Here is a 22,638-nt window from a genome sequence, read left to right as displayed (position 1 = left end):
TGTACTAAAGTTGAATGTAAGAGGGGTTTTTTGTTTCTTCCACCTATGGAAAGGAAGGTTTTGTGAAAAAAATGCAAAGGTATTTTTAATACTGCCTTTAGCTATTAAAGGCACGCTTAGTGGAACATCTCTGCTCTTTCCTTCTTCAACAATGAGTTTCTTAGTTTTGTGTCATTGTAGGAAAGCTGAGACTCCTACACAGTTTATCACTTTGTGTCTTGGAAAGGTCCACTGATGCTATATTGTTAAAGAGCTAGCATGTAAGACTGACAGTGAAGCTGCACTGAGATAACATCTTTATAATATTTTGATATCTCCATTTAAATGTCATCTGACTTTTTTGTTCTGATCTATATGCTTTTTGTTACAACTTTGGTGGATCCTTTGATAGAGACGTGGTGGCTTTTGCTCTCCCACCTCCTTCAGATCAGGATATTATTTGTGAATCCTGTTGCCTGCAGTGAGTGATGAAAACAACACTCCCATACATGTATTATCACTGATTCCATTGTTAGTTCCATTGATTTCATTGGACGGCCACCAGGCTCCAAAACTGCAGGCTTTTCAGAAGGGCCTGTAAACATATTGATTTAATATTGGCTATTGTTCCTGTTTGTATTGCTGTTTCTATGTTATTTTTACTCTTTTTATTACTTTTAATATCACATTGGTTTCCATTATGTGTTTTATTATTGTACACCACCTTGGGACAGCTCCTGCCCTGAAAGGTGACCAAAGAATAGGTAATAATGTTGACGGTAATGTTTACTGTCAGGTAAGTGGATTTTGGATTACATCCTAAATGATTCGAGATTAAATTAGTATATTTTGGGGTAAGTAAAAGATTTTTCCCTGACCCTTCCTCTTCAAACCCACTACACTGAACTGATAGATATAGCCTATCATTGTAGAATGCTATGAAATAGTTTGGAAAATTCTGGCAGAAGGAAGGATTTTTTTTTATTTTGTTTTCAGAGGAAGATACAGTCCAAAATTCCTTTTTAAATTCCTTTGATTCCTTTATCAATTCAGAGCAAATACAATCTTTACCATCTCAAAGCGTTTCATTGACATTATTTTCAAAATACTCTAAGTTGCTAGTTCATAATATTTTTGTATGTATGGAGTTAATAGAAGCATTGTGTTACAATAAAAATAACTGACTTGTTTCAGTTGAAACCTTAAGCCTGTCGTCCTAGCATTGGCCACTGCCCATTGACCTGCTGGGTTGCAAAGAAGTGCATGTAAACTTGGATTAGAATGACACATTGACATAATGCATAGCGTTTCATAGCTGGATGGGTAACTATAGCTATGGGCAGTGCTTTTTTTGTAAAAAAAAAAAAATGTTGCTGGAACTCACGTCGCCCGTCTCAGCGCATGACCACACACACCAATCCCAAGCTGAGCAGTACCCTCACTATCTCACTATCAGATAGCAGATAACAGACACAAAAGCAGCCCTCAGGCATTATGTTAATGATGTTTGCTGCTGATCTGCTACTCCCGCCAGGCGATTCAAAATCACTTCGTAAAATCCATTGGAAAAAAAGGTGCCAGAACGCTGTTCCGGTGCGTTCTATGACAAAAAAAGCCCTGGCTATGGGTAACATAGCTAGCGTGTTTTGGAGGAGCTGTCTCTGGACCATTTCAAAAAACAGTCCAACATAGAACGCAATGCAATAATCCAAAGAAAAGATCACCTGACCACAGATAGCTAGGCTATCCCTGTTCAGATAGAAACCTATTAGTACACTGCCTTGCAAAAATGTTTTAACTTTTTTACATTTTCTTGTGTAACAGCCTGGAACTGAAGTTGATTTAGTTGGCACTATTATCACTTGATGTACACAAGATAATCAACACTGTGAAAATATCATTATTGTGGCACAAAAATTAAGTAAACAAAAAAAAAAAAATAGGCATTTGTTAGTTACAGTAAGTATTCACACTCTATCTTTCCTCAGGTCAATACCTGATAGAAACACCTCTGGCAGCAATTCCAGCTGTACGTCTTGCAGACTGAAATGTTTTTTCCTCTAGAATGACTCTGTATTTGACTTGATCTATCTTGTCCTCAGAATATGTGCCAAGAATAAAAATATGTGCCAAAATAAAAATATACCTTCATAATTATGAGTATCTTGAATCCAATTGATAACACTGCCAATTCCATCCTTTGCAATTCCAGTTTATAAAAGACCAAAGTGTGAATAATCCAAAGGGAGATGAATACTTCTTCAAGAAGACACTATAACAACCTAAGCTGATCAAAATGTTCTTGATGTCACTGAGCCTACTTGTGCCTCTAGTGGCAATGCTAAATACAAGACCACCTCCAATAATGGGCCTAATCTTTTACAGGGGATTACTCCCCTCTGGAACCAGTTAAATATCACTCATCTATCTTGTCTGGATTGAATTGCAGTTTATTGACTCTCAGGACCAGTCAGTACCAAGCCCAAACACTCATTCAGAGCGACCATTCCCTAACCTGAATTTTGAGAAAAAGCAGAAATACGACTGTGTGCCATCCACACCTACACCCTCAACCCACACCTCCAGATAACATCCCTTGGGGTTTTACATAGATGCTGAACAGCATGGAGGATAGAAAAGCTCACAGTGTGACCCCATAGAGTAGCTGCCAAGCCGTGGAGCAATAATCCCCCAGCACCACCTTCTAGAATTAGCTCCACTGAGTAACACTGCAAAGATGTGATTGTGGTGAAAAAGAACCCCCTTTTCCTAAGCGGCAGAAGCACCAGCCATACCAACAAGAAAATTCCCCAGAACATTCTGGAATCAATTGGAATCTAATTGAAATCAACCCATTAGCTTTCATGGGCAGACTATTTTAATAAATCTCTGAGCCTTGCAGAAGAGAAAGACCTCAAGAGGAAGTGATCTGTACACAACAGCACAAAAGTCTTAATTCTGCCACTTTCAGATCACTGTTCTCCAGCCCCACTGAGAAAACCAAATCAAGCCTCTGAAATGGCTCAGAACCATGTTCTAGGAGTCCTCAACACCAAATGTGAGACCACTTCCATCATTTCAGACACAGACCAAAAGTGGGCGGTACACTAACAGAATCCTTAATGAATCTTAAGCACTGACTACAAGATCAGCACACAGGTATCCTTGAGAATCCTACAGAACCACAGCAACCCCATTTCTCCAACCTTTAGTCAATGTCAGCTACACCAAGTAAGCTAGGTGGGAAAACTGGCAGAGTTTAACCCAGGCCTTAATGCACAGCAGGTTAGCCCTCTCAAACAAACAAATCATGGATGAGGAAAATTTATTTATTTACTGACCTAGCATTCAGCAGCACCATACCCAAGGGCAAGATGGTACGGCCGCCAGGAACCATCTGGTTGGAGGAAGAACTGGAAGAGGGGATAGTCATAAGGTGTCTACCCACCTTCTGTTCAATAATTCCCCAGTGCCTTACCTTCCCCTACCCATGACTACACTAAAGGGGCACCACTTCTCCCCATTCCAATTACTCGATCACTTTCCAAGGCACATGATAAAATACTGATAGGAAATTGGGAGTCCAGCCCTCAGTGCGGCAGCCAGCAAGGAGCAGGTCAGTTTGCAATTGTTCTGTTTTCCATACTGCAGCTGCTAGTTTCGGGTATGTATTGAACTTATCCAGCTATTAAGCACCCACCTCTGCTGCCATCTATGCTTTTCCTTAAGCAGCAAAACCTGCAAACAAAAATTTATTCTCCACCAAGAATGTTCCTTTTGCTAGGCCCACTCTCCACAGTGGTGTCAGAAACTTAAGAATACCAGAAAACTGCAAACTGTACTACATACAACTTCTTTCTAATGAGGATAATAGGTAAAAAGGGAATAGAATTTTTGGGGAAACTCTTTGAAATTAGAAGAAATTACAATGAATTTTAACTAAGTGCTAAAATTGTGACTGAGTAGAAAAGATAGTAATTGTTGATTTACAGCAATTTTTAAAGTATTTGACATTCTATGTAACGTTTAAGTTGTTGGTGTTACTTTCTTATGTTTATTTGTACTTATTCTTTTACTTCTGTTTAAACTTTACTGTTTTTTATATATAAAACCACACACACATACAAGCCACATCTCTTGCTACATAGAAGCAGTAAAAAAAAAAAAAAAGACTAGCCCAAGATTTGCACATGTTTTAAGGGTTTTACACAAATATCAGAGATCTGTACTTGCCTTAAGGAGATTTTACTGCCCAGGTGCTTTTGATAGCCTCTGTTTCAGTAGCTGCAGCTTCTCAAACAGCATGACAGGTTTTGGACCAGTCTGAGAAATTATGCAGTCTATGGCAAGCACTTGCCTGTCCCAAGGAGAAATAGTGGCTTGCAGCTGTAGAAGATGTGGCGGTTTCCCTCCCAGCAGCCCCATCCACATTGAGACAAAGCCATGAGGTTAATGCAGCAAGGATGTTGTTGTTGTTAGTCGCAAAGTCATGTCCGACCCATCGTGACCCCATGGACAACATTCCTCCAGGCCTTTCTCTCCTCCACCATCTCCCGGAATCCACTTAAGTCCACGCTGACTGCTTCAGTGACTCCATCTAGCCACCTCATCCTCTGCCGTCCCCTTCTTCTTTTGCCATCTACTGTTCCCAGCATTAGGGTCTCCTCCAGTGAGTCTTCCTTCTCATCAGGTGGCCAAAGTATTTGAGTTTCATCTTCAGTATCTGGCCTTCTAAAGAGCAGTCTAAGTCTCGTTATATCAACCACAAGGTGGCACCAGAAAGGTATAGCAAAGTTGGCTAGCCTCAGCAATTAATAGAAGGCTTAATTTTTGCTAAGAATGTAAGGGAAACAGCACAACTAAGCAAAACCCAAGCCCTTAAATGAAGTCTGGCGCATGTGACTTACATTAACACCTAGCCTTGCCTTCTGTGTAAGACACAGTAAACTTAAGAATGAATCTGTACCTGTTTTTGCCACATCTTCCAGACACATCAGGAACTAATGGTAAAGTCTGTACTTCATCCTGGATGGAGTTCCTGCTTAGAGTTACACTTCAACAATGTGCTATGGGGAAGTCACTGCTTCATTAAAAAGAGACTAACTTTACCACAATGTTTCTTGCAGCTTAAAGCACAGCCAGTGACTGCAGCTTCCCAACGTAAAGCACAGCCAGGATGGGCTTAAGTGTTGGAATGGGAGTGGGGAGGCCTGTGTTCAAGTACCTACTTGGTCCTGAAGCTTGATGGGTGACTTCAGATCTAGCACTGACACTAAGACTAACCAACCTTGCAGGGTTGTTGTGAGGATGAAAGAAGAAGAAGATTGTGTATGCCACCCTGTGCTCCTTGGAGGCATTTGTGACTGATCTGCTGATTTTGTTTTGACAGGAAATAAAATAAACCCCCAATGAAAACCCGGTACGGCTTTCATGGAAACAGCAGCAACTGCAGTGCTGAGAGTGGCATGAATGAAATTCTTTTTCCCTTATTGTACACTGTTATTTTCTTTGTGGGCATGATCATGAATGTACTAGCCATGGGAGTTTTTTTCCAGATCTCCAGCAAATCCAATTTTATTATCTTTCTGAAGAACACGGTTATTTCTGACATCCTCATGATCCTGACGTTTCCATTCAAGATTCTCAGCGATGCAAAACTTGTGTCCTGGGAACTGAGAGGATTTGTTTGCAAGGTGACTCAGGTCGTATTTTACTTCACCATGTACATCAGCATTATCTTCTTGGGCCTTATAACTATTGATCGCTATTTGAAAACCGTCAGACCCTTCAGATCATCCGGCACTGACAATGTACTGGCAGCAAAGATTCTGTCTGTACTGATTTGGATATTCATGTTTTCTCTGTCCTTTCCTAACATGATTCTGACAAACAAGAAGCCAACACGTGAGAATGTGAAGAAATGTGCTGATCTAAAATCTGATTTTGGGTTAATATGGCATGAAATCGTTAACTACATTTGCCAGTTTATCTTCTGGGTTAACTTTGCCATCATAGTTGTTTGCTACATACTCATAACACGAGAACTGTACAAATCCTATCAACGAACAAGACAGAAAGGAAACCCAAACAGAAAGACGGTGAATATGAAAGTTTTTGTCATTATTGGCGTGTTCTTCATTTGCTTTGTGCCTTTCCATTTTGCCAGAATTCCTTACACTTTAAGTCAAACAAGAGATGTTTTTGTGTGTTCAACTCAGAACACATTGTTTTATATAAAAGAGAGCACCTTATGGTTGACTTCCCTGAATGCATGCCTAGATCCATTTATATATTTTGCCCTCTGTAAATCCTTTAGAAAGTCTCTCCTAAACTCACTGCACAAATGTGCAGTTCAAAGAAGAGATCAAAACACAGAAACTACGGATGAGGAAACACCAATGTAGACCAACAGGATATCCACAGAGTATAGCCAAAATCATTTTGCAACCCCTTCATTTTTTTTAGCAATAAACTGTGATGTGGCTTCTTCCTGATTCTAGGAAACATACATAGTCTCTGAAGCTAACAACTAGCTGCTGACTAGGACTATTCTGCATTTTTTTGAAGCATGATGGCTACAAACACTGAACCAGATAGAGAAAAATTGAATGGGGTTGCAGTGCTGGTGGTGATTGTGATGAAGAGCTCTTCTCAAAAGCATGCAAAACAAAGAACTCCTCCAGGACACTTGGATATATTCTTTGCTAAGTACATAAAAAAGACAGAGAAAGTTGATAAGAACTGCAGTTATTGCAGTTTATATTCATAAAATATAAAGCATCATCTTCCAGCCAAAAAATTAGTAATGTCAGTACTATTGGCACATCTCGTTAGTGGCTTAGGATTAAGCTTCCAGGTTTGCTTGGATATCAGCTGCTGGAGTCAAGAAGTAGGAAGGGAGCAAGTCAAATTTGTCAACTGCACCTTTTACATGTTACATTTAAAACTGATGTCCTTGGAGAGCCTCTTGGTTCAAATGCACTGGGGAGTTTTTTAGCAATAGTATTCTGCTGCATCATTTTGAAGCCTTCCACATTTGAATTACTTGTGCTACCCACCCAAGTACTATTTCAATGTAAAAAGTCTCTTGAGAGCTTACTCTTTTGTGAGCATGCTAGAAAACATTGAGAAATTTTACTATAAATCATTCTGTCCTCTAAATTTCTGAAAATTGAGCATTGAAGTGTGATCCTAGGGACCCAACTACCACAATGATTCAAAAACAGAGAATAGTACAGAAGTCATTTCTGTTTTCTAAAATGTATCAACATGAACAATAGTTCCCTTCTTGTTACATATCTGTATAGTATTCAAGAGTTTGTAAACCAGCTAGAACTTGCAATTGTAACAGAAGTTCATTTTTAAAAGGATAATGCTTGAGCTTTATCAAAGCATTTAGGGACTAAAAGTTACTCTAACTTGTTTTTATTATAAAGGCGCAAGAGGCATGCTGTTCCATGAAAGAATTGTACAATAGCAAATATAATGTCTATAGAGGGAAGAAACCCCGTCCAGGCAACTTACTGACTCCTTCTCCTCCCCCAGGTCCCTCCCACCATCTATATGATGAGCTAGTAACTGTTTTCATGTTCCTTGTTGCCTGCTAATATAAAACAAGTACAGTCCATGGGCGGTATAAATTCAGCATGGGTGGTGCTGCTGCAACTCACAAAGTTTTGCATTACACTCGCAGGATGGTAAACAATCTCTTGTTAATTACAGTTATAAGAAAGTTGCTTTTAAAAACAAAAAGAATGGAACCAATATTGAGGAGCCATGAGAGAGAAGTAGCTTTGGTTGGTTGTTCATCTTCAGACTGAACTAACTTCAGGGCCTTTCATATATAGAAAACTGACTTCTGATGGCCTTTCAAATAACGAAATGTGTTCTGTAAAGCAGAATGCAAAGTGGAAGGGCCTTGATGTGGGTCCTAATACAGAGATGGGTTCATATGGAAGGAAACAGAATTATAGGCCCAACACCACACACATTCCAGTAGATGCTGCTCACTGAGTAGACAATAGTTATTGTGTAGTCCAATAGCTATTTCATGATATATTGTTTTGTTACATTATATTAAAGGCATACTTAAGAATTGTGTGGTCTCTTTCTTGACTATACAGTACATAAGATGTAGTTTGCAAGAAACATGTAAAGAATAAGGGCTGCACTGATTATTCTATTTTCAATGTTTACATGAGAAGTAGCATATAATCAATGCAGCTGAACAGATACCTGAAAAAAAATTCTCACCTTACCAAACACTTGTTTTGTCTCATTGCACTTCAGTGCTATTTTGTTCAGCCCATCTCAGTGCAAGTTGCCTTTTTAAAAATATCCTCACATACTATCTGCAAAGAGATCAAACCAGTCAATCTTAAAGGAAACCAACCCTGACTGCTCTTTAGAAGGCCAGATACTGAAGATGAACTCAAATACTTTGGCCACCTAATGAGAAGGAAGGACTCCCTGGAGAAGAGCCTGATGCTGAGAACGATTGACGGCAAAAGGAGAAGCAGAAGGCAGAGTTTGAGATGGCTGGATGGAGTCACTGGGGCACTGGGGGTGAGCTTGGGTGGACTTCGGGGGATGGTGGAGGACAGGGGAGCCTGGAGGAATCTCGTCCATGGGGTCGCGATGGGTCGGGCATGACTTTGTGACTAACAACAACAACACATACTATCAAGTAATCCCACTGGCTCTGGCAACCCACATGATTATGTTGACAATGTCACAACTACTCATAATTTCAGATATGATGTCACCTGCAAAATCATGTGGGTTGCCCAATAAAACTTGTGGGAAACTATGAAGCTGAAAACAGTTTGGGCAAAGGAAAGGGAGGGACACATCACTGAGACAAACAGTATTGCAACAATGTCAACATGGGTACAATTAGTGCACAAAATTACTGAAGGTGCTCTTCAGCATTCACAAAAACAAACATGAGGTAATTTCAAGTCAGCTCTACACAGACAAAGAATACACACTCATGGACAAGCACTTTACTGAGAAATGACACAATCACAACCTAGAGAAAATGGCCCAAACAAAATAAAAACAAGGCAAAGGCACTCAGTCTGGACCAAGTGACATTGCCAAATTGCTTTTATTCCAAATTGATCATATTCCTTCAAGTCAACACTGGTTAGCTGTTCATTAGACTTTGCTATTAGAGATGGAGGAGGAGGAGGAGGAGGAGGAGGAGGAGGAGGAGGTGCTGCTGCTAACAAAACAAGATACATGTAGCAAGCAGCTAGACGTTCAACATAAATAAGCATGCCCTAAGAGGCATGGGCAAGTAAGCAGTATTTTCACTTGGCACGGGTAATAAAATTAAGATAGCAACACATAAACCACTTGGGGGAAAGACTTCTATAAACAACTGAAAAAACCCATCTCCGCACACCACCCATGTTGAGTCAAATAGAAGAAGAACATCAGTATATCCTTCCAAGCCATAGACATTTATAGAGAAGGTGGTGTTCCTTCAGTGAAAATGTTGTTTTCTCCCCCTATGAAAGCAAGAACACAGCTCAGAGTTTTAGAGCACAATTCTGTGCTCATCTACTCAGAAATAAGTTCCCCTGTCTCAGTAGATCTTACTTCCAGGAACATTGGTATTGGATTGCACTTTGGTCTGGAGTAATTTGGAGATCACTGTAAGCAATTCAGAGCTGGCCATGCATTGTGAGAAACCTTGGTTCAAGAGAACTAGAAGAAACAGCAATATCTTCAAGATACTTTCCCACCTTAATACAAAGGTGATATTAAAACAAAAGTTTGCATCACAAACAATGTAAAGGTATTTTTAGTTATCAAATCATGATTTTGCTACTACACTGTTAGACTACAAATAGACCCTATACTCAATGCTACTCATAAAGTTGTTACGTATGAATGCATTTCAATTCTGGGTTACCCAATAACTCAACCAAACTTTTATCCTCATTTCTACTTCTTCGTTCTGATTTGAACTATTACTAATACTACCATATGAAAATGCCCAGAAATTGGCCAATGAAAGCAACAGTTTCCCCAATGTAGAATCCACTGTGTTTTGTGTTTTCTTACAAGAACACTGCAAATAGGATTTCATGGGAATAATGAACCAAAAAGAGGCTATTGACATTCTTCAAATAGCACTGCTGTAAAGACAATTATTTTTCTTGGAAGATGGTGGTGACTTTGCATTTATTTGGTCTTTTCTTCTTCCTTCAACTTTCCATAATGTTATTGTCTTCTCCAGGGCACCCTTAACACAGCATTTTTCCCTGAAGCTTGTATTTCTCTGCCTTTCTATACAATCTATTAACAAAGCCCAAGGTGGTGCTGTGGTATAACAGTAACTGTGTGGATTCGTGACAATACACAGTGCTTGAAATTAGCTCATTATCATCATTCCAAAAAAAAAAAGCCACAAAATGGCTGGGCAACTTAGGAGTCACTGTGGAAAAGGCCACTGGCCTTTCCACAGAGTAAGTTATCATGAATGCCATAAATGCCCTACAAGTGAATGGCAGTGAATGGGGTGGGAACAACATGGCCAATTTCCTTTTTGCTGAAGCTTTCCCAGACAGAGCATTGAAAGGCATGAGATCTGAAAGAGCAGAGTAACCAAAGCAAAAAGGAATATTTCTGCTTTTCTTTGGGTAGAACAAGGAGGGGGTTTTTGTTGCTCTCTAACTTCTGCTCTGAGAACTTCTGCAATAGGGAACAGACAAGATGCAGGCACAGCCACGGGCCATTCACTGCTTACTGCTAGTGGCTGGGCACCTCCTCCTTCTTGCTCTGCTCAGTGCCAGAGGAGCTGGACAACTGAGTCCAGTAGGCAAGGTCAGAAGAGCTTGCTTCCCCCAGTAGGAAAGGCTGAAAGGGCTCTCAAACAGGCAGGCTTGGGAGAGGGATGCATGCACATATGCACACACACAAGCGTGCACATGCACACGCACTGTCAAAGCAATGTATGCAAGCCAACCAGGGTTTTCACATGCCGGTATTGGCAGAGAGGTCCTGTAAACACAGGGCCATAGGAAGGGCAGGGTGGGCCTCTGACATTTGTCAGAGCTCTGATGAGGCATGTAGACATACAAAGCATAATATTAAATAGAATATTAGACTATACCCAATAAAATTACCAATAAAATAAATATTTGTTAAGAAAACCCAGTATTCAAATGGCCGTAACTTATATTGGGTGACTTTGTGACTGGCCCAAAGTCACCCAATTGGCTCCATGGCTGAGTGGTACTAGAACGCAGAACCCCAGAGCCCCAGTCCACTCATAACAACTCCACCACACTGGCTCCTTCTGTTGAAAATCTGTTCTAAATTTCATCTCGTCATTGCCTATTTTATAGTATTTTCATATTTTAATCATAGGACAGTCACAGCAAAAACCATGGTGAATAAAGTGCTCAACAATCAGAAACGTGACTATCTTCCTAGTGACTTGTGTCTGTGTGTTGGGTGTAAAGGAGCCCTAACCTATCAAAAATGAGGAACAACAACAAATATAAGATGCAAGCTTTCTTGCAAAACCAAGTTTCCCCACAGTTGGTACAGCTGCAAAAGTTTGCCTAGTACAGAAATAGCCGTCACATAAGCCGGAAAAGTAAGTTACTTTATTCATATGCTTCTTTTACAGTTTATTTTCATCCAGCTATTCAGAGAAATGTTTGATTTAGCAAAAAACAAAATAAAAACCCAACCTTATATGATTTACTATTGATACAAGAACTGTGTTTATATACACAAGTCATTCCTATTACACTGGTTAGCTTGAGTTCTAAACTTATCTGCTGTGATACTTTTGGTTTAACAGGACTATGATCAGCACAAAGAATTAAAATATTTGATATAAATTGATGCTTCAAGAAAAAACAACTCTGCTTATATTTATTGTTCCATTTTTATCCTGCTGTTTCTCCATGAAGCTCAGACTGACTTACATGTTTTCCTTCCAGCCTTGTAATTTCCACAAGAGACCCATTGGGAAGATTAAGCTTAAGGGAATGAGTGTACATCTGACCATCCAGTAAACTTTCTGAACAAGTAGAGATTTGAGTTTGGGTCTCCCTATTCCCTTCATCCAGCACACCACTACTCTACTAAACATACCATCATCCAAGATATTTCCTGACTGCAATAGCAGCCTAAAAGTGCTGCAAATAGAATCACACATTTCCACATTCTACAGAGATCTGGGTGAGGTAAAAATTAGAATCTAGTGGTTAGATCCGAACTAGATGCATGTTTACCCAGCAACACAGCAGCTTTACCTATGTAGTGACATGCATTTTACAACATTGTTTTCTCTGAAAAATCTGAAGAATCGTGGATAACTGAAAAAGTTGTTTCCAGTATTTAAAGACTAATTAGCCCACTAAAAGATATTTTCTTAGATACCTCAGGTATAATCCTGTAGGGGTGGCCATAACTCCCTATCCATGGGAATTCCACGGAGAGTGGGAGAAGTGTGCAAGTGATGGTCACCTCCATGCTCTTCTTATCCTACAACTCAGATGGACAGTTTTCAGAGAAGTATGAGAGGAGGCTGAGGTCCTATTCAGATAGATGGTGCCTCGACGGCTCCATTCCACTCCACTCTCTATAGCCCAGAAGGTTCATTAAACCCCGTGTCTGTGGTTGCTTTTGTAACCTTGGAACTGCAGGGAATTTTCTGCACCGACAGTAGCAGGAGGAGGAGAACACTCTGAGCTTGATGTCCCAGCCAATGTCAAAGCTGAGACTAAAAAAAAATCCTATGGCCATCTATATACTGTTTAGCAGCCATAGGATTGCACTGTTACCTGATCATTATATATATGTGGGGGGTTGTGTATTAAAATTATGAAAATTTAACATTGCACAAAATATTTCTTCCTCAGTCTCTCTTCAAAATAATGAATGGAAATATCAGCATCTCTAATGGGACAACATCCGTCTCGCAACAATGTCACCGAGACACGAGGATAGCACATGTGGTGTTCCCCATCTTGTACAGCATTCTTTTCCTGGCTGGGATTCTACTGAACATTCTGGCTCTTTGGGCTTTTTTCCAAATACAAAACACATCAAGCTTCATTGTGTATCTAAAGAACACTTTGGTTTCTGATCTCATAATGACACTTATGGTGCCTTTGAAGATTCTAACAGATTCAGATCTGGGACTGTGGCAACTTAGAGCTTTTGTTTGCCGTTTTTCAGCTGTAATATTTTATGAGACCATGTACATAAGCATCGTGCTGCTCGGACTTATTTCTTTAGACAGGTTTCTCAAGATCATTCGGCCATTTGGGAAATTTTGGTTGCATAATGTCACTTCAGCAAAAATTATGTCAGCATTTGTCTGGTTCTTCTTTTTTGGCCTCTCCTTGCCAAATATGATATTGTCAAACCGTGAAGCTACACCTCTTTCTGTAAGGAAGTGTGCCTCGTTGAAAAACCACTTGGGACTGAAATGGCATGAAGCTGTCAACTACATTTGCCAGGTTGTCTTCTGGACTGTGCTGATCTTAATTCTCCTCTTCTATACGATTATTGCTAAAAAGATCTATGACTCTTACAAAAAAAGTAAGACAAAAGTGTGTCAAATTAAGCAGAGAGCCAAGAGCAAAGTATTTATAGTTGTGGCTGTTTTTTTCATCTGCTTTGTACCTTTTCATTTTGCCCGAGTACCTTACACTCTTAGCCAGACTGGAAAAAGTATTGACTGCAACAAACAGAACCAATTATTCATAGCGAAAGAAAGCACTCTTTGGTTAGCAACTGCAAATATATGTATGGACCCTCTGATATACATATTCTTGTGCAGACAGTTTGTAGAAAAAGCTTTCTGCATTAAACTACATAGATCTAAGTCTGCAATTCAAGAAAATCAAACTATTGCACTGGACACTGGAATATCTACATAGATTTTTGTGTTGAGCATTTGTTTGCTTTTTAATTCTGAGATTTGCATGACTATTAGATATATTTTAATTTCAATGGACTTTTGATCAATGAAGTTCAGTTCTGAATTACTGTCATTTTAGATGTGGTAATGAGTCATCTAAATTTCACTTCTCAATTTCTAGTCACTTTAATTGGTTATCTTCTGTGAAGATGGCATTGGTTTTCCTAAAAGATAGATGTTAAGAGACTTGAAAACTGATTCACAACCTGTGACAGATTCAGCATTTCAGATTAGCATTCAGCCATTATTTCAGCCCTCTTATCTGAGCTATTTCTTTCACCTTTTCTTATAGGAAAAACAGTATATACCTGATCATTCTGTATTGGTACTACAGATGTATATTATTTTTCATTATTTTTACTGGCTGTAACTTTTCTTTCTTCCCCTTGTAAGGAATCTGAGGTGGCTTACAAGGTTTGCCACCTCTTCATTTTATCCTCATAACAACAACCCTGTGAAGTGGGTTAGGCTGAGAGCTGGTCATGTCTAAGTGGAGACTAGAACTCAGATCTCCTGCATCCCACTCCAACACTCCACTGGTTTGGCCAGCTCTGATGGGACTGTCCACATGCCTGGAAAAGAATACAGATTGAAGCCAGTAACACTCATTTTCCAATGGACTGGCATTGTTCAGACTGACAGCAATAACCAGTTCCTTCGCAGAGGCTCACTTGAGATCTCCACTATCAGCAGCTTGTGCACAAGAACATCTGTGTATCAGGGTTCTGATGTGTATTTGCATTTCAGATTGTGGGGGTGGGGGTACAATTTTTGGTATTGTATTCAACTTCTCCAGACAGTCTTATGGTTCTTGTCACCAGGAGTTCCAAGAATTTATTTGCTTTGTTCAATGCTCTGGCACTTTCAATGAATGAACTGTTTAATAGTCATCCATTGCACCTGCCTGTTTGCAATAAAAATGAAAGATCCATAGTGGAAGAGTTCCAGTTTCCATCTGCTTCAACATCATCTCCAACATCTGTAGCACCAGTAAAGCTACATTATCTACACACACAGCAATCATTTATGACATTCCTATTACCTTTCTTGGTTGTGAAAAAGTAACAAATTACAACTACAGAGAGAATTTCCATGCTCTGAAAAAGCTTAGTAGACTCCACAGTAATAATCAAGACAGGAAGAGGTACTTAGCACTCTATCCATATGGATCTGATCAGTTAGATTAAAACATGTTCAGACCTGCTGTGCTGAAAGAGGAGCCCTCAGAACTGTAGCTCTGAGAAAGGACATTCAACAGATGTTACTTCCCACTACCGTTTCCTATAGTGACAAGCAATGTTTCGTTTTATCTCTTTGCCTCCTCTATGAAACATGAACTTGAATCAGGGCAATGAAAATTCAAACCAAAACTATGCCCACAACATATGTCATGAATAGCATGTTATTTTGAAAACTTGCAACTTTTAATACAACATAATGGTCCAATGTCATGCAGGTGTTCCCGTTTTATATCATTCCAGTCTATATTAGAAAGACAATCCAGTTTTGCTGGTTAATCCTTTCACATTTGAAGGAGATTGTGCCTGTTGTGAATGACATTTTCTGTACTGAAATATTTGCAGTACATCCCATAGGATTAATGCACACACAACTAGTTTGCATGTATACAGGAGGCAGAAAGCCCCTGTTTACAATATGTGAATGTGAAAACATTAATTCACGCAAACATGTGAGTTAAATTGCATTCACACATAGAAAGAACAGGAAATCATTATGACTTCCATGTAGGAAGTTTGTTTTGCGCTTTATGTACTTATTTCTTGACATGTAAAATGGTGACTGGGAGGAACATTTTGAAATAAGATAAACAAACAAAGGGTTTTCTTCTATAGAGTAAGGATGGATTAATCTGTTGGTTTTGCTGTCTCCCACAATATTATTTCTTTATTAAATTATTTCTATACCAACTTTTAGCTAATGCCCATCAGGATCATATACAAAATGTAATTTAAAATCAGTTTTAATAATACACTTAAGGAGAGAGCAACAAAACATATGAAAGAAAGACCAACAATCAATTCTTTGCTATCAGTCATTGAATAATGAGTAAAATGAGTAAAAGTGTATTCACTGCTTTTTTCCTGTATTCACTCCTGTTTCTGAAGAAATGTGGAGAATTTTGGTGAGATTTTATTAAACAATGGACCAAACAAAAGTTGCCTGAAGGCAAAGAGCAGGAATGCAAGTAAGTGCAATCCACATGTAGAACCACAAGGCAGTTCAAGGGATAAGCCAGCAGGGATCAAATATACAGACGAAGGCAAATCCAAGCACAGCATCACAAGGCAATCTAATGTCCAATTCAAAGGAGGGCAACACCAATCAGAGGCAAAGCAAGCAAGGTCCAGTGGGGTTAGACAGATGTTTCAGCAATTCTCCCTTCCTAGGATTGTGGTTTTTAAGTCTGAGCTCCTACAGCCCACCCAAAGCTCACCTGCAATTGACAAGTGTCCTGGCAGACACCTTACTCATGAAGAATTATTCCCTAGAAGGCCTTTGGAGTTCCCCGCTGTTAGCAGTTTCTCCATCTGTCACTGTTCTAGGCTGCATCGTTAAGGGCTGGTGCTCTCAGCGGCTAAGGTTGGCTCAGCTGAAGCAAAGCTCCCTGGCACTTGAGGAGGCAGAACTGGTGCCCATTTCTACAAGAGCCCAGTGCTATTTTGGACAGTCCCATATTCCTTTGAAGTGCTCTGTTCCCTGTGCACATTTGGCTGCAAGTGGTCTTTCTCTGACAAAGCATGCCACAGGAGAATCCACACACACACACACACATTCAGGCATACCAACAGCAATCTCAGTTTGCAAAAGTACAAATAATACTTAGGGAAAACAACCATAAGGGAACAACCTCCATTACAGCGGAAGGAAAACCCACAACCCAGTGAGAGCTGAGTATGCTTTCAGTGGGCATAGAATGTTGACTAATGTTTGGAGAGAAAAGAGGAACATGGGGGCTGCATAGAATGGTGTAGCTAGAAACCTGACGACAAGCACTCTCTCCAGGAATGTTCTGTTGCACAGCCTATGTGAGTTCTCATTATAGAAGACAGTTGCATCACCGTTCATATCCTAAAATAATATTCATTTTGGAACATGGAGAAAAATCAGCCTATGAAATGCTCTTATTTGACCTCCCTCCAAGCAAAAATAAAAACTCTACCAAATTGTAAGTTGAAATGGGTTTCATACAGTTTGTTATTCTTATTTCAACAGTCAAAAGCTGTTGAAATAAGCGAGATGAACCAAAAGCGAGATGAACAAGTGGGGCCAGGATAAAAGCAAGCCAGAACTTTTCCCTGGAAGCAAAAATGGCAAAACTGGAGTTGTTATACTTTGGCACATCATGAAAAGGCAAGAGAAAACATAATGCTAGGAATGTCTTTCTTAAACTCAACAGCTTTGAGTTTGAAAGAGCAGAACAGGATTGTGAAGGACAGGGCATTCTGGAGGGCATTCATTCATAGGGTTGGCACAAGTCAGAGACAACTTGACAGCACGTACCAACCAGTTAACCAAGACTGGCATGGTTCAAGAAATACTGGTGGTTTGGCAAGCCTCTCCAAGACATTGTCAACCTCTTAAGCCAACATAAATTGGAAGCCAGTCTTAATAACTGGATCTGGCACTGCTCTGGAAAGCTTCACAAGAGCTGCAGCAATAGTGAAATCAAGGTAAGAGCAAATATGAGCAACTCTGTCCCCCAGATATCAGCAAACCTGCCACAGCAGGTCCCAGTGCATCATTTTGCAATGATAAAAAGCTTTGATGGACAGCTACCCAAAGATGCAAAGAAGGCAGGGAAGTAAGATTGCTTCATCAACCTTGTTACTACAAAATTGTCACTTGCTTATATCCAACCCATAATAGTTATGACACTCAGGCCATTTATTCAATAAGAAAATAGCTAGTGTCTCACTTTACTTTAATACTAGTCATACTTTGAGGCATATTCTGGCTGAATGGCAGAATAGAGAAATGGAACTAAAAGTCATGTAGAAAACTTCCATCTGCACAAAAGGCTGTCATGTGAAACCCTTGCGAATCTGGAAAGGACTTCCCTGTCTTGTTCTCTATTCAGAGGTTTAGCCTTATTATGCTTCATGCTTCACCATTTTTAGAAACACACAAACATACATGTATACACAAGCTCTGGACAGCACCTCCAGGACCCTTTTTCCCTTGAAACTTCAGTGCCTGGTGATCCTCAGATTATACCACAGCAGTGCACATCAATGGATTCAAATTACAAAACACAGAAGCTTGACTAAACTTAAGCACTTTATGAACTATTTAACAGTGGATCAGACTGCCTTAGTTGATCGTAGACTCTCTTTTCTTAGAGATTTTCATGCAAAGGCCTGAAGATCACCCAGAAGGGATGTTATACTGGCAGATTGCCTGTATATGTGTTGGGGCTGGAGGAGATTGGTCAAGGTAACTTTGGTGTCCCTCCAGTTTTATTATTATGATTAATGTTATATGTGCTTTATATTCCACAAATTGTTTCTGCATGAACTATATAGCATTATTACACAGTGGGGATGCACAAACGAATTACGGCACCTGAGTTCTTTCTTACTGTCATACCACTGTTAGCCAGGAAAACCTTTATTGCAGAAATTCCTAATAAGAATGCCCCAGAAGTACTCATGAAGTTATCTGCGCTTGCTATAGGAGCAACCTTTAAGACTTCTTCACACCAAACAAATGGGGAAAAAAACACACAGAGGGAGGATTTAGGCCATGTTATTCCCTGCACATGCTAAATAAAAAGGTTATTGGCTCCTGCTTGACCCAGAGTGCCTTGGAAGTAGAGCGGTGTTGCAGTGGAGAAGATGCCTGCCTCCTCTTTCCTGCAGGGATTACACATCTCCATCATGTTGCTGCCAGGTAAAACAGATACATCCAATACATTGTGGGAATTTATTACAGCTATAAAATGTTCCATGTTTTTTGTGATAAAATTAAGTAGCAAAACTAATTCTGTCCATCTGTTATTCAAGACTTTGCTGATAACGCAGACTTTTTTTTATAATTCTAGTGTGGTACAATGACTCAAGTTCTAAACCAGGAACTCTCTCTGGGTGGCTTCAGCTAAGAATAGTAAGTGCTTACTTTATACAAGCAGGATTTTTGGGAAGATGAATAAGGCAGCTTTAAAAAATGGGCTATGGATGCTAAATATGCAATGTTAACACCTTTATTATCAACACAGAGATTATCCAGCATTGAAACTTACCCACCCTCAGAATCAGAAGATGCTGTAAACAAAACACATATGCCATGATCTGGAAATGAAAGTTATAGAAATGACGAGTGCTGTTGCAACAAAAACAGAACTCGAAAGATTCCAAAAAAGCTGAAATTTCAGAAAAAGCACTGCAAGTCTCAGGACCTGTTTGGAAGAGGTGAAATGAAAATGCGTTGTCAAGCAGCATCAGCAGTGGCTGCAGCAGGCTGTAGGATGAGCTCTGGCTGTCAAGGAGCTACTGGAGGGGTGGTGGGGAGAGGAAAGCCCATGCATTGAACATTATCCATTGCTGACTGATGACTAAGGCAGGGAACAGGGAAAAAAAGAGGAGGGACCTTACGTTTGGCCATTAGGTGCTGCAATACTGGATCTATGGAAGCCAGTAGTGACCTGGGCTGACATGAAATTATGCTATTAACAGACTAGAGTTAGCAGCCAGTGGAAGTGGCTAGTAAATGCACAATCCTAAGCCATTTCCTATTATGGCCACTGCTTAGAAGGGACTCCTGGACATCACCTTTTATGGGCTGCTAGCAAGTACCACAATATCCAGGTAGGCAGTTTTAAGTGAATTATACCTTGAGAACAAGTACCAAAGACAGGTCATGTTGTGTGCAGTTCTGTTTCTCTCTTCCACTTTTTGCTATATTTAATAAGCAACAGATTATGACTTAATATAGCATGTAAATATGTGCTGGCAGGACACACTGCACAACAATAAGGGGCCTAAACTTAACAATGGGTGTGACTATGATATAAAACAGAGCTGCTCCTTAAATAAAGGGTGTGCCGAGAGATGGAGAAACACTTCCATCAACTGCCTTTTGGTTTCTTTCATCTTTCAGGGAGGGAAGCCAAGAATCAATATTTTATAGTAAGGAAGGGCAAGATGAGAGGATAAATTAAGTAAATCCACTTCTGCCTTTTTCTGGAAAAAAATCTGGTGTGTAGTACAATGATCAAAGTAACATGAGAAACATTATCCTCACAGCTTGAAGAAAAATGTCGTTAGAAAATTAATTGGCCAAATTTAGCCAATAAGCATTTTGAAGAAAAGAAGACAGTTTGAAAGTGCAAAATTATATTTCAGCTCGGAGGTAATGTGCCTTTGATCACAGGCAACATACCCTTTGATCATGGGCAACAGCACTATTGCCTTATGTCCCGCCTCTGGGATTTCCAGACTGGCCATTGTGTCAAACAGAACCTGGTTCAGCAGCGATCTCCCTACATTCTCACCTCCCATATACAACCTGCTAGGCCAAAAATGTAGTATGTTATCCATGATGGCAGTTCTGAGATCATCACCAGATCTTTAATGTTCTGTCTGCACAGAGAGCCTTTTTCCCATTTGTGGCACTGGAATATCCCTGCAGCTTCTGTGATATAATAAAATGAAAATAATGCAACCTTTTCCCCAATTATGCATGCATTAGATGGGCAAACCCAGGACTGCATGAAGGAATGCATGGGTGTGTTACATGAGCCTGCCTCATGTATATACCTCTAATACCAGAACAGGTACCTCCTTGTTTAAAAAAAAAACAAACAAACCACTTTTTCTTTAGCCTAGAATCACATGGTGTGGGCAACACATGGTCCACATACAATCCTCTGTCACTTCATGGTGGCAGAAAAGAAAATAATTTTATACTTTAAAAAATCAGAATCTACAATGATTTCCAACCATTTTAATTGCTCTACAGCCCATATCAGTAAGAAATGGGCATTACTATAACAGTGGAAGAAAATGATTTCGCACGGAGCAACTTCTAGATAGCTCTCCAAATGCTCTCCAAATGTACAGAGAGCACCACTCACCCACAACCATGTTTCCCAGAGACCATATACCTTTTCTTAAAATGAGGAGTGACCAACCAGTGTTGACAATATTGTTATAGTGATGAAGAGTTTACAAGGAAGAGATGGACGGGACGGGACGGGACGGGACAACCAATACACTTCAGATGGTAGCATTGTGTCTGCAATGCAAGACTATTTTGTGTTGTAGAGTTGGCCCTTAAATATTGTCTTCTGCCTTCACCGAAATCTCTCCTCTGTTCCCATCCATCGACCAAAATTTGAAATGGCACCTCAGCTGCTCTGTTACTTCTAAACAAAATACACTGATCAACTTGAAAGTTTCTTTTATATGGTTTGTTCCATCCCTCACAATCCACTTGCTAGGAGGCATTTTATGCTAAGCTACCAACCGCATCATGTGTCGCATATTTACTAAGCTTGATAAGCCTCAACTCATGAGTTGGTAAACCAGGTACCTAGATTAAAAGCAACGTGTTTCTACAGTTTTTACTACCATAATTTGCATCAGTATCTTCAACTAACTGCTATGACTGGCTGTGTATGTTTACAAAAATATGTGGGCAGCCTCAGTATATCTGCCTGATATTGCTGAATCTTGATTTCTTGTTCTTGATCACTCTCATTTATTTCATTGGATAGCAGCAACATGCCTCTGGCATGGAAATATCTTAAATGTATACTCAGGTCTAATTGGTTTTACAAGTGATGCCCTGAATTTGGGTGAACAACCAGAATACTCTTGCTTGCGGTCCAAAACACTCCCAATTTCTGTATATATAGCTTAACTGGTCTTCCTAATATTTTTGGAAGCCTACTTGAACATGTCTGTATAATTCTCTGTTTAATGAGGACCACTACACCAGGGCAAAAACTATTCTTAATGGCTCTCATCACTCAACACTGGTTAAGCAGTCCAAGTAATATTCTCAGTGCCATGACAACAATCCTGGTTTTCCCAGTAGCAACCTGGCTTTGTTTTTCTATATGTGAATGGATATGGATTCTGCCTATTCCCAAGAGTGGGTCTCAAGGCCACTAACAAAATTAATCATGTATACAAATAAAATGAAAGTAGAAGAAATATGCCAAAATTTAAAATGCTATTAAATCAGTAGATGATTATATTATTCATTATTGCAGAAAACTTCCTACAAGGAAGATTGGCTGTCTTTGCAGAGGCAAGTGAGCAGAACTTATGCCAGTGTCATGACCCTGGCCTCAAAATAGTAGGCAGGTGACTCAGATAGCAAATGAAGAGACAGATCAAGTGGGTTAGCAGTACAAGATGCAAAATGACAGAACACAGTCCAAGGCCCAGCACTGATCCTAAGCCCTTGAGCCATACCCTTAAACTGAGACTCCAGAGAGCAGTTCCTACATCAGATTCCCCTGACAGGGCCTCACACTTCCAGCACCTGCCCGACAGTGCAAGGCAAGAGCTGACAGAGAAGGGATCAAAGCTCCAGGATGGTACTTTTAGAATGAAGAACATCTCACCCAATCCTAGATGGATGAAAGGAAAACACCTGGCAATACCAACAGCATCCTTTGACATGCAGAGAAAGTATTTCAGGGAAGCAAATACATCTCCACCCGTGTACCCATC

At 39.9% G+C, this 22,638-nt stretch overlaps 3 protein-coding genes across 3 annotated transcripts in view; 2 read left to right on the top strand and 1 right to left on the bottom strand.

The window, feature by feature from the left end:
- The window catches only part of MED12L (mediator complex subunit 12L), a 204,382-nt gene that overhangs the window by 65,211 nt on the left and 116,533 nt on the right, over window positions 1-22,638 (bottom strand). The gene's annotated exons all lie outside the window — the stretch shown is intronic.
- Window positions 5,397-6,706, top strand: P2RY12 (purinergic receptor P2Y12). Its single transcript, XM_044432969.1, has one exon. The coding sequence runs from the start codon at window positions 5,445-5,447 to the stop codon at window positions 6,381-6,383; it is 939 nt and encodes a 312-aa protein (XP_044288904.1). The 5' UTR covers window positions 5,397-5,444; the 3' UTR covers window positions 6,384-6,706.
- P2RY13 (purinergic receptor P2Y13) lies at window positions 11,535-14,305 on the top strand. The gene is made up of 2 exons (XM_044432967.1): window positions 11,535-11,593; window positions 12,870-14,305. Exon 2 carries the CDS (start codon window positions 12,885-12,887, stop codon window positions 13,893-13,895), a length of 1,011 nt encoding a protein of 336 aa, XP_044288902.1. The 5' UTR covers window positions 11,535-11,593; window positions 12,870-12,884; the 3' UTR covers window positions 13,896-14,305.

The sequence above is a fragment of the Varanus komodoensis genome, unplaced genomic scaffold (genome assembly GCF_004798865.1).
Source record: "Varanus komodoensis strain SLA01 unplaced genomic scaffold, ASM479886v1 scaffold25, whole genome shotgun sequence".
In the NCBI taxonomy this organism is placed as follows: domain Eukaryota; kingdom Metazoa; phylum Chordata; class Lepidosauria; order Squamata; family Varanidae; genus Varanus; species Varanus komodoensis.
The sequence above is the reverse complement of the archived record's forward strand: the minus strand, read 5'-3'. Positions and strand labels throughout refer to the sequence as shown.

Excerpts from the sequence above, each read along its gene's own strand:
- P2RY13 (XM_044432967.1), top strand. The coding sequence starts at position 12,885 with ATGAATGGAAATATCAGCATCTCTAATGGGACAACATCCGTCTCGCAA.
- P2RY12 (XM_044432969.1), top strand. The coding sequence starts at position 5,445 with ATGAATGAAATTCTTTTTCCCTTATTGTACACTGTTATTTTCTTTGTG.